The sequence below is a fragment of the Nycticebus coucang genome, chromosome 16, assembly GCF_027406575.1.
Source record: "Nycticebus coucang isolate mNycCou1 chromosome 16, mNycCou1.pri, whole genome shotgun sequence".
NCBI classification, from domain to species: Eukaryota; Metazoa; Chordata; class Mammalia; order Primates; family Lorisidae; genus Nycticebus; species Nycticebus coucang.
This window is the reverse complement of record NC_069795.1, coordinates 446676-459403: the sequence shown is the minus strand read 5'-3', so window position 1 is coordinate 459403 and position 12728 is coordinate 446676. Positions and strand designations below refer to the sequence as shown.

Below are 12728 nucleotides of genomic sequence, written 5' to 3'. Positions count from 1 at the left end.
GCTTCGGCGACTCTCTTGCCTCACCCTCCCGAGTAGCTGGGACTACAGTCATCCACCAGAACGTCTGGCTATTTTTTTGTTGCAGTTTGGCCAGGGCCTGGTTTGAACCCACCACCCTTTGTATATGGGGCCGGCACCCTGCCCACTGAGCCATAGGCGCCGCCCAGTTTTTTTATTTTTGAGATGGAGTCTCACTTTGCTTAGGCTGGTCTCAAACTCCTGAGTTCAAGCATTCCTCCCTCCTCAGCCTCCCAGAGGGTTGGGGTCACAGGCATGAGCCCCCACACCCAGCCCAGTCCATTCACTTTAAATTAAATGTGTAGTTTGGGATTGTCTGGATCACTTTGATTGTTTTGGGCTGCAATCCAGTGTGAGCTTTTGTGGGTACTGCTTCCCAAGATCTTTAAAAAAATTTTTTTTAAAGTTTGGATGAACATAAGGGTACATATGATAGGCTACCTTGTTCTAGTTTATAAGATAAAGTCTGAGTTGTAGTTGAGCCCTTCACCCAGGAGGTGTGCCCTGTACCCATACATTGTACCTAACAGGTGGGAGCTTGCTTACCCTTCTTCCTCCTATCCCCTCCCTGCTTCTAGAGTTTGTGTTTTTCTCTCATGTGAACCAAGATCTTTTTCTGTCCCTTGAATGCTTCCTGATTCCCAGGTGTCTATTATTCTTCCCGGAGCAGCATATGGTGGACTGTGCTTGGGTGAGGTGTCTGCATGGTTTTGTGAACGTGTCTGTGCCTGGTTGGTGAGAGCCCCTCTACATGGGTGTCAGTGTCTGCACTGGTTGGCGTTCCAGAAATATCCCTTTCCCCAGGCATAATTTTAAGTCCATTTCTTTGTTTGAGGATTCCTGCACTGCAGTATGTATGATTTTTTCAGGAAATGGCGGGCCTCAGTTTCCCTTTCACAGAAGAGAGAGCCACCTGTACCCTCACTGCCACCCCCCGAACCCCTGACCTTCCCGCTGTGCCTCTCAGTGCCAGATGTGCTCCGTCCTGTCCTGGCACTGCCCTGGCAGGGTCGAGGTGTATTGACCCCAAGACATCTGTGTTCCTCTGCCTTCCCTGGCCCCCAGGGGCTTGTTTTCAAGTCCCTCATGGTTGGTGTGCAGAGATTCACTGTTCTCTGAAAGGCCTCCCAAGCCTCAATTCCAGAGGTTTCAAGAGCTGCTGCTGACACCTGAAATTCGATGTTTGTGTCTTTTTAATTAAAACAAAAAGCTTGGGCGGTGCCTGTAACTCAGTTGGTAGGGCGCCGGCCACAGACAGGAGGGTTTGAACCCAGCCCAGGCCAGCTAAACAACAATGACAACTGCAACAAAAAAATAGCTTGGCGTTGTGGCAGCACCTGTACTTCCAGCTACTTGGGAGGTTGAGGCAAGAGAATCGTTTAAGCCCAAGAGTTTGAGATTGCTGTGAGCTGTGACGTTACGGCACTCTACCCAGGTTAGACTCTGTCTTAAAATAAATAAATAAGTAAATAAATGAAAGAAAAGAAAAAGCTTGATGTGAAAATGCAGCCGTAATGATATTTAGTTGGCTAGTAACACTCCTGTTTTGAGCAATTTGATTGTTTCCATATTGTTTCATCATAGATAGATGAGCAAGTGTGTGCCCAGGTTCATGAGTGACACTGACATGAGTGCCAGCTCAGTTTTAGGCTTTGAGACTTGCAGTGAGTTCCAGTGGGAGTGGCTGCAGTGGGACCGTGGCAGTTGGTGTGAGGAGCAGCCTGGGATTGGGGCTCAGTTTGGGTGTCCCAGGCACGAGTGGCCCTTGGGGAGTAGAAAGATGTGGGAGTGGGGTGGGTGCTGACATGGCTGTGGGGTGGCCATGAGGGAGACAATAACAGGTTGTGGGTTTGGCAGGTGCTGTGTGCGAGGCAGAGCAGGTGGAGGAAACGCTGGCATTTCTGGGGGAGTTTGTCCCACTCTGTGCGACCCCCAGAGCTCACCACTCCTCTCTGTCTGGTTCCTCCAGGGCCTCTACTGGCTTTTATGACTGTGTTAAACTCCTGCCTCCCCACCCTCTACAGAGTCCTCCAGTTAGGGCAGGAAAATTGAGTTCTGTGTTAGTCATTCTGAGTCTGGCACACTTTGTAAGATGGTGGGTCGCCTGGGGCCCTAGAGGTTTGTGCCGAGTTGGGGAACTGGGAGGATTGTGCAGTTGGTGGGTAGCAGGACAGCTTCATGGCCCTGGGGTACAGAGGAGACACAGGCCTGTGGCTTTTCTTTTCCATTTGGATTATTGCTGCTGGGAACATTCTCAGAGGTGGGACATCAGGAAAGACAGAGGTGTCCATGGCTCTTGACATAGGCTGTCAAAACAATTGTTAAGGAAAAAGCAGAACCACCTAATTCTGTCACCAGCAGAGTTTGGGTGTGCTGTTCCTGTGACCTCATGATGGTTAGTGACCATGCAGTGACCTTTAACAGACGCATCAGTGGTTCACTGATAAGGTACAGACCTTTCCCAGGCATTTTATGTGTTTCTACTTTTTTTTTTTTAAATTTCAAAATGATAAGGGTGTACAAATGTTTTTGTTACATGGACAGGTTTTATAGTTCCTATGTCAGGGCTGTCAGTGTGCTCATCTCTGGGGGCTGCTCATCGCACCTGTCAGGGAGGTTTTTTGCCCCCATTCCTGATTTCCAGTGACTTTTCTCTGTGCCTATCGATTAGTTCCATTAGAAGATGTAGCGTTTGTTTCTCCATTCTGGAGATATTTCACTGAGGATAACGGTTTCCAGTTCCATCCAAATTGCTGTGAAAGATGTTAATGTGTGCATTTGTGTGGCGTTCATGCCGAAACCCTCGTGAGTTGGTACGTGTTTATTCTTGTAGGTGTCACTTTTTTTTTTTTTTGAGACAAAGTCTCACTTTGTCACCCTCCCCCCCAAACCCTCGCTAGAGTGCTGTGGTGTCATAGCACACAGCAATCTCAAACTCTTGGGCTCAAGCAGTTCTCTTGCCTCAGCCTCCCGAGTAGCTGAGACTATAGGTGCCTGCCACAATGCCTGGGTATTTTTAGAGATGGGGTCTCACTCTTGCTCAGGCTGGTATTAAACCCTGAGCTCAGGCAATCCACCTGCCTCGGCCTCCCACAGTGCTGGGATTACAGGCAGGTGTGAGCTACCGCGCCAGGCCTGTAGGTGTCACTTTTCACCTTTTTCTGACTCCCAGAGGTTATGTGTCCCTCCACTGTCAGCACTGCTTATGGTCAGATGGCATCCATAGCCTCTGTTTTGGGGGCATTTAACTTCACACTAGTCCACTTAAGTGAAATACTTTTCCATAAGTATTGGGATATCATTCACATAACATAAAACTTACCATTTTATTTATTTATTTATTTATTTTTTTATTAAATCATAGCTGTGTACATTAATGCTGTCATGGGACACCAAACACTGGTTTTATAGACCATTTGACATATTTCATCACACTGGTTAACATAGCCTTCCTGGCACTTTCTTAGTTATTATGTTAAGACATTTATATTCTACATTTACTAAGTTTAAGTTTCACATGTACCCTTGTAAGATGCACCGTAGGTGTAATCCCACCAATCACCCTCCCTCCGCCCATCCTCCCCCCTCCCTCCCTCCCCTTCCCCGTATTCTTAGTTTGTAACTGGGTTATAGCTTTCATATGAAAGCCATAAATTAGTTTCATAGTAGGGCTGAGTACATTGGATACTTTTTCTTCCATTCTTGAGATACTTTACTAAGAAGAATATGTTCCAGCTCCATACATGTGAACATGAAAGAGGTAAAGTCTCCATCTTTCTTTAAGGCTGCATAGTATTCTATGGTGTACATATACCACAATTTATTAATCCATTCGTGGATCGATGGGCACTTGGGCTTTTTCCATGACTTAGCAATTATGAATTGGGCTGCAATAAACATTCTGGTACAAATATCTTTGTTATAACGTGATTTTTGGTCCTCTGGGTATATACCTAGTAGAGGAATTATAGGATTGAATGGCAGATCTATTTTTAGATCTCTAAGTGTTCTCCAAACATCTTTCCAAAAGGAATGTATTAATTTGCATTCCTACCAGCAGTGTAGAAGTGTTCCCTTTTCTCCACATCCACACCAACATCTCTGGTCTTGGGATTTTGTGATATGGGCTAATCTTACTGGAGTTAGATGATATCTCAAAGTAGTTTTGATTTGCATTTCTCTGATGATTACGGATGATGAGCATTTTTTCATATGTCTTTAGGCCATGCGCCTGTCTTCTTCAGAGAAGTTTCTCTTCAAGTCCCTTGCCCAGCCTGCGAGGGATCACTTGTTCTTTTCTCACGTATATGTTTGAGTTCTCTGTGGATTTTGGTTATTAAACCTTTGTCGGAGACATAACCTGCAAATATCTTGTCCCATTCTGAGGGATGTCTGCTTGCTTTTCTTACTGTGTTATTGGCTGTGCAGAAGCTTTTTAGTTTAATCAGGTCCCAGTGGTGTATTTTTGAAGCTGCTTCAATTGCCCCGAGTGTCCTCATAAAATACTCAACCAGACCGATTTCTTCAAGAGTTTTCCCTGCACTCTCTTCTAGTATTTTTATAGTTTCATGTCTTAAGTTTAAATATTTAATCCAGTGAGAGTCTATCTCAGTTAATAGTGAAAGGTGTGGGTCCAGTTTCAGTCTTCTACAGGTTGCCAGCCAGTTCACCCACCACCATTTGTTAAATAGGGAATCTTTTCCCCACTGAATATTTTTAATTGGCTTGTCAAAGATCAAATAACGGTAAGTAGCTGGGTTCATCTCTTGGTTCTCTGTTTTGTTCCATACTTGTATCTCTCTGTTTTTGTGCCAGTACCATGCTGTTTTGATCACTATCGATTTATAGTATAGTCTGAGGTCTGATAGCATGATTCCTCCTGCTTTGTTTTTATTTCTGAGTAATGTCTTGGCTATTTGAGGTTTTTTCTGATTCCATATAAAATGAAGTATTTTTTCAAGCTCTTTAAAGTATGACAGTGGAACTTTAATAGGGATTGCGTTAAAATTGTATGTTGCTTTGGGTAATATGGACATTATTGGTAATATGGACAATGTTGATTCTGCCAAGCCATGAGCATGGTATGTTTTTCCATTTGTTAACATTCTCAGCTATTTCTTTTCTTAGAGTTTCATAGGTCTCTTTATAGAGATCTTTCACGTCCTTTGTTAGGTAAACTCCCAAATATTTCATCTTCTTTGGCACTACTGTGAATGGAATAGAGTCCTTAACTGTTTTTTCAGCTTGACTATTGTTGGTATATATAAAGGCTACCGATTTATGAATGTTGATTTTGTAACCTGAGACGTTGCTGTATTCCTTAATCATTTCTAAGAGTTTTGTAGTAGAATCCCTGGTGTTTTCCAGATATACAATCATATCATCTGCAAAGAGCGAAAGTTTCATCTCTTCTGACCCTATATGGATACCCTTGATCGCCTTTTCTTCCCTAATTGCAGTGGCTAAAACTTCCATTACGATGTTAAGGAGCAGTGGAGACAATGGGCAACCTTGTCTGGTTCCTGATCTGAGTGGAAAATATTTCAATGTCACTCCATTCAATATGATATTGGCTGTGGGTTTGCTGTAGATGGCCTCTATCAGTTTAAGAAATGTCCCTTCTATACCAATTTTCTTAAATATTCTGATCATGAAGGGATGCTGGATATTATTGAAAGCTTTTTCTGCATCAATTGAGAGAATCATATGGTCTTTGTTTTTTAATTTGTTTATGTGCTGAATTATATTTATAGATTTACATATATTGAACCAGCCTCGAGACCCTGGGATAAAACCAACTTGGTTGTGTTGTATAATTTGTTTGATGAGTTGCTCAGGATTCTGTTTCTTAGGATCTTGTTGAATATTTTTGCATCTATATTCATTAGTGATATTGGTCTATAATTTTCTTTTCTTGTTGGATCTTTTCCTGGTTTGGGGATCAGGGTGATGTTTGCTTCATAGAACGCGTTGGGTAGTCTTCCTTTTTTTTGGAACAGGTTGAGTAATATAGGTACTAGTTCCTCTTTAAAGGTTTGGTGGAATTCTGATGTGAAGCCATCTGGTCCCGGGCTTTTCTTTTTAGGGAGGTTTTGTATGGTTGATGCTATTTCAGAACTTGATATAGGCCTGTTCAAAATTTTCACTTGATTCTGGCTAAGTCCTGGAAGGTGACGTGCTTCCAAGTATTGGTCAATTTCCTTCAGATTTTCATATTTCTGAGAATAAAGTTTCTTGTAATATTCATTAAGGATTTTTTGAATTTCTGAGGAGTCTGTTGTTATTTCATCTTTGTCATTTCTGATTGATGAAATTAGAGATTTTACTCTTTTTTTTCTTGGTTAGGTTAGGCAAAGGTTTATCTTATTTTATTGACCTTTTCAAAACCAACTTTTTGACTTATTGATCTGTTGTATAATTCTTTTGTTTTCAATCATTTAATTCTGTTCTAATTTTGGTTATTTCTTTTCTTCTACTGGGTTTGGAGTTGGAATGTTCTTCCTTTTCCAGTTGCTTGAGATGTCCCATTAAGTTGTTAACTTCCTCTCTTTTTATTCTCTTGAGGAAGGCTTGCAGTGCTATAAATTTCCCTCTTAGGACTGCCTTTGCGGTATCCCAGGGGTTCTGGTAATTCGTGTCTCCATTGTCGTTTTGTTCCAAAAATTTGGCAATTTCCTTCTTAATGTTACCTATGACCCACCTGTCATACAGCATAAGATTATTTAACTTCCATGTTTTTGTATGAGTATGCAGATTCCTGTTGTTACTGAGTTCAACTTTTATTCCATGGTGGTCCGAGAAGATGCAAGGAATAATTTCTGTTCCTTTAAATTTACTGAGGTTAGACTTGTGACCTAAGATGTGACTGATTTTGGAGTATGTTCTGTGGGCTGATGAGAAGTATGTGTGTTCAGTTTTGTTGGGATGAAATGTTCTGTAGATGTCTGCTAAATCCAAATGTTGGATGGTTAGGTTTAAATATACATTTCTTTGCTCAACTTCTCATTGGAGGATCTATCCAACACTGCCAAAGGAGTGTTAAAATCTCAGACTATTATGTAGCTGGAGGAAATCAAGTTGCTCATGTCTGTTAGAGTTTCTCTTATAAATTGAGGTGCATTCTGGTTGGGTGCATAAATATTAATAATTGAAATCTCATCATATTGAGTATTACCCTTAACAGATATGAAGTGAGCATTCTTATCCTTCCTTACTTTTGTTGGCAGCACGGTTAGCTGTCAGTTCTAGCCTCCTGCCCTCCTTTGTCTAGGCTGATGATCCCCTGGGGGCCGGGTGCATCTTAGGCTCAGTAAAGCGGTCCTCTGGGTCAGCCCCACCCTGGGAGTGAGCTGGTACTGCGCCTGCGTTTTCTATCCCCGTGCTCCACCCCGGCCTGTACCGCCTCAGGCAAACCCTTTACTCACGGGGTCTGTGTTTCTGTCCCAGATCTGTTCCAATGGTGGTTGCCACCTGAGAAGATGCCCGGCCTCTTCTGGTTGCCCAGAGAGGCAGGGGGTATGACTCCAGAATATCCAGTGGTGAGCCCTATTGTTGCCAAAAGACGGCTGCTGGTCTGCGCCTCAGGGCACCGCTGCTCTGGTGTGGTTCCCTCTCAGCCAACCGTCCTCTCCTCACTCCCGTGCCGCAGAATTAGCACTGACCAGCTGCAGTCCAGGCCCTGTCCACATCCCTGGAGAAATCACCCAAAAATCTGGACTCCTGGGGGACAGGCCTCCAGACCTCAGAGTGAGAGTGGAGGGGAGTGCTGGGAGCTTAGAATTGCAGGTAGAGAATATATACAGTTTTACACAGTTTTATGCCTGGCAAGAGAGTGCCATGGCACCCTAGTAGAGGAAATAGGTCCAGTTTTTAGGGGGACTCTCCCGTGGAGTATAATGGGAGGACTTTTGAACTCTGCTCGTTTGTTTATGGGGTACTCCGAGCTGTTCTCGTGGGGGAGGGGATTCCCGTCCGCTTGGTGATATATTTTGTACTTTTTGTTTGTATCCTTGGGGTTGCAGCTTGCCTCAGCAGGGTTGATGTGCGTTCTTCAACCTTCTCTCTTGGCGCAGCTCCAAACTGCCAGGTTAGTTGCTAAATTTCTGTCCTTTAACTCTCCTTCTGGATGGGAGCCTCTATGGAAAGCTGGCTCCAGTCAGCCATCTTCAAACTCACCATTTTAAAGTGTACACTTCAGTGGCTTTCAGAGTTGTGTGACCACTGCCTCTGCTGGCTCCAAACATTTCCCACACCTGGAAAGGGACCAGGTGCCTATTAGTCCTGACCCCTTCTTCCCCTCAGTTCCTGGCAACCTGCAGTCTCCTGTCCGTTTCTGCAGGTCTGCCCATGTTGGACATTTGTTGCAGTGGGTCCTGCAGTGGGTTGTTGTGTCTGGTGTTTTTCCTCTGTGTCACATCTTCAGGCTTCTTCCCTGATGTCTGGATGGCTGACTGGAAAGCTGGCTCCAGTCAGCCATCTTCAAACTCACCATTTTAAAGTGTACACTTCAGTGGCTTTCAGAGTTGTGTGACCACTGCCTCTGCTGGCTCCAAACATTTCCCACACCTGGAAAGGGACCAGGTGCCTATTAGTCCTGACCCCTTCTTCCCCTCAGTTCCTGGCAACCTGCAGTCTCCTGTCCGTTTCTGCAGGTCTGCCCATGTTGGACATTTGTTGCAGTGGGTCCTGCAGTGGGTCGTTGTGTCTGGTGTTTTTCCTCTGTGTCACATCTTCAGGCTTCTTCCCTGATGTCGCCTCCTCACCTCCTTGGGTTTCTGAGTGGAATTCCATGCTTTGAATAGGCCACATTTTGCACGTCCATCCAGCCATCAGTGGGCGCTTGGGTTGTTTCCCTTTCTTTGCTGTCGTGAATGACACTGCTATAAATACTTGCCTGTGCGTTTTTGCGAGGACATGCATTTTTATTTTTCCCTGGGATGTCCCACAAGTAATGTATTTTTTTTTTTTTTTTTTTGGTGAATTTCCATTAAAAATCAGTATTTGGGCTTGGCGCCTGTAGCACAGTGGTTACGGCACCAGCCGCATACACTGAGGGTCGCAGGTTCAAACCCTGCCCGGGCCAGCTAAGCAACTGGGCTGCTTAAAATAGCTAAGGCTCCAGCCACATACACCTGAACTGGTGGGTTCAAATCCAGCTTGGCCCGCCAAACAACAATGACAACTACAACCAAAAATTAGACAGGTGTTGTGACAGGCACCTGTAGTCCCAGCTACTTGGGACGCAGAGACAGGAGAATGGCTTGAGCCCAGGAGTTGGAGGTTGCTGTGAGCTGTGATGCCATGGCACTCTACCCAGGGTGACAGCTTGAGGCTCTATCTCAAAAAAAAAAAAAAAAAAAAAAAACCTGGGCTTTGTGGCGGGCACCTGTAGCTCCCTTACTTGGGAGGCTGAGGCAAGAGAATCACTTAAGGCCAAGAGTTTGAGGTTCTGTGAGCTATGACACCACGGCACTCTACCGAGTGCAACATAGTGAGACTCTATCTCAAAAAGAAAAAATAGTCAGTATTTGGCTAATTGTTTTTTTTTTTTTTTTTGTAGAGACAGAGTCTCACTTTATGGCCCTCAGTAGAGTGCCATGGCATCACACAGCTCACAGCAACCTCCAACTCCTGGGCTCTTGCCTCAGCCTCCCGAGTAGCTGGGACTACAGGCGCCTGCCACAATGCCCGGCTATTTTTTTTTTTTTTTTGGTTTGCAGTTCAGCCGGGGCTGGGTTTGAACCTGCCACCCTAGGTATATGGGGCCGGCGCCTTACCGACTGAGCCACAGGCGCTGCCCCAGTATTTGGCTAATTGTTAACATCAGAATCCAGTAATACAGGGAGTGGGGAGAAATTGGGGAGGGAGAATGAAAAAAAGAAAGAATGAAGGACAGAGAAAGAAAAAAGGGTGAAAGTGGAAGGAAGGAAGGGCAGGAAGGAAAAGAGAAAGAAGAAAAGAGAGAGAAAGAATGGGCAAATAACTGAGAAGGTAAAACCAATTATGTTCCTTTTAATAGCACCTAATAGTAGATACTGATGATCCTGATAATGAACATAAACTTCCATATTATCAAAAATACATTGTGAAAAAAGCAAACTGAATCTAATAAAAATTTGAATATTAATAGCCGGGCGTTGTGGCGGGCGCCTGTAGTCCCAGCTGCTCGGGAGGCTGAGGCAAGAGAATCGCGTAAGCCCAAGAGTTAAGAGGTTGCTGTGAGCCGTGTGACGCCACGGCACTCTACCCAAGGGCGGTACAGTGAGACTCTGTCTCTACAAAAAAAAAAAAAAAATTTGAATATTATACATATGCATACAAAACAAAGTATCTTTTTTTTTTTTTTTAAACAAAGTATCTTGATGAACAGGAGCAAAGTAAAAATCAGATTAAGTTGAATGATTCCCTGTGATTGGAGAAGTGCTATACAGTGCAGACCCTGCACCACTCCTCTTTGGTTGGTGGGAGCTGCACATTAAATCTTTCATGTCAGCGTAATAATCACTGCATCATTCTAGCAGTCATTAAGAACATTTGTGATTCATGGGACGAGGTCAAAATATCAGAATTAACAGGCGTTTAGAAGGTGTCGATTCCATTCCTCATGGATGACCTTGAGAGGTTCAATATTTTAGTAGAGGATATAACTGGCTGCTGTCTAGGGCCATGGGAGCATTAAGTCTCCCTTTGCTACCAGCGCGATCCTCCACAACCTGCTGATGGGACACCTCTAGTCATTGGCGTCGCTGCCCACGGGCTGGCAGCAAAATCTTGAGAATATACTGGACTAGTCCCTCCCGCTGGTGGGAGCGTGAGCTGGGCCCTCTTTTTTCTTTTCTTTAAAAAAAAAAGAAGATTCACTATGTCCCCTCAGTAGAGTGCTCTGGCATCATAGCTCACAGCAACCTCCTACTCTTGGGCTTACGCGATTCTCTTGCCTCAGCCTCCCAAGTAGTTGGGACTATAGGCACCTGCCACAACGCCTGGCTATTTTTTGTTACAGTTGTTTAGCTGGCCCGGGCCAGGTTTGAACCTGCCACCTTTGGTGTATGTGGCTGGTGCCATAGCCACTGTGCTATGGGCGCCGAGCCATACCAGTCATCTTTTATTTGAAGGTTATAATTCTTACTAGGATATGAAAGGATTTGATAGTGATTGAGTTCCTCACAGAAGGTGCTGGGCCAAGTTAAGGTCAGGAGTGCAGAGGGCACTCCCTCACGGGCCCCTCTTCACGTAGCCACTCATGTTTGAGCTCTTTGTAAGAAAGACAGTAGCTTGAAAAACACATAAGCTTCTAGCACCATAGTAACCCCACTGATGCTCCCCTTCTTCACATTGTTGTATTTGTAATTCTGGTAGTTACCTCTTTGAAAGGCTCCAACAATGCTGTTAGGAGTGAAATCCTGCATCAGAATCCAACTTGGCAGTTCCCCTAGTTTGACATCTATGAGTTTCTTCTTTTTTTTTTTTTTGAGACAGAATCTCACTATGTCACCCTTGGTAGAGTGCTGTTGCATCACAGCTCACAGCAACCTTAAACTCGTGGGCTTAAGCGATTCTCTTGCCTCACCCTCCTGAGTAGCTGGGACTACCGGCGCTCACCACAACATCCAGCCAAATTTTTTGTTGTTGTAGTTGTCGTTGTAGTTTAGTAGGCCTGGGCCAGGTTCAAATCCGCTAGCCCTGGTGTATGTGGCTGGTACCATAACCACTGAGCCATGAGTTTCTTCTCTTTTATTGACACTGCTGATGCCATTTTGGAGCTCTCAGGTACTGTAATTTTTTTTTTTGAGACAGAGCCTCAAAGTGTCGCCTTGGGTAGAGTACTGTGGCATCACAGCTCACAGCAACCTCCAATTCCTGGGCTCAAGTGATTCCCCTGCCTCCACCTCCCAAGTAGCTGGTACTATAGGCGCCTGCCACAATGCCCGGCTATTTTTTGGTTGTAGTTGTCATTGTTGTTTGGCAGGCCTGTGCTGGATTTGAACCCGCCAGCTCTGGTGTATGTGGCTGGCGCCTTAGCCTCTTGAACTATAGGCGCTGAGCCAAGTACCGTATTTCGTAGTGATCGTTTTCTCATGCCCAATTTGGGGCCACATCTTTTGCTTTCCTTCCGCAGGAACGTGAACAAGAACGTGAACTTGAGATTATTGACCTCCTGGGCAGACCTAACGAGCAGCAGCAGACGCAGGTGACACAGCATGCGGGCCCGGGGCATGGGGCTCTCAGCCTCATGCAGTCACAGCAGGTCTTCTTTGATTCTTACCAGGGCTGGGAAGGGTTCTAGGTGCACGGGTGGGGGCTGCTGGCTTGCCAACTCCTCTCTTTTGTTTGATTTGTTTCTATGTGTGGGCTGCTGTAAGGGCCAGTGGAGGGATATCCAGGGTAGGGTGTCTGGCCATGTGCAGGCTGCATGAGTGATGCATACTGACATCAGAGCTGAGCACCCCAATCAGCTAAGACTCCCACTGTCAATACAGACAGTGCCTTTGTCCAGTGCAAAAGAGGGTGTGAGGTGGGAGGCCCACCTGGTGGCAGCAGGGCTTAAGGCATAGTGGAGACCCCTGGGAAATGAGGGGCTGTGGGCAGGACACTGGCTGAAGAGCTGGTCAGCGTTGCAGTGGCACTGGGGCTTCCTGGGAGCCCTGCCTCTGCCCTTGGGAGAAGCTCCGGCTATTTTCACCTGCTCATCAGGTGCTCCTTTCTGCTTC

General features: G+C 45.2%; 1 protein-coding gene across 2 annotated transcripts in view; it reads left to right on the top strand.

Annotated features, from left to right (window-relative positions):
• PCNT (pericentrin) overlaps nucleotides 1-12728 on the top strand; it is a 148762-nt gene that overhangs the window by 15112 nt on the left and 120922 nt on the right. Inside the window, exon 3 of one of the 2 annotated variants that reach the window (XM_053564663.1) lies at nucleotides 12137-12208. In XM_053564663.1, the coding sequence (XP_053420638.1) occupies nucleotides 12137-12208 (72 nt within the window). Of the gene's footprint in view, nucleotides 1-12136; nucleotides 12266-12728 lie in introns of both variants that reach the window. The other variant, XM_053564662.1, reaches the window with a different exon arrangement.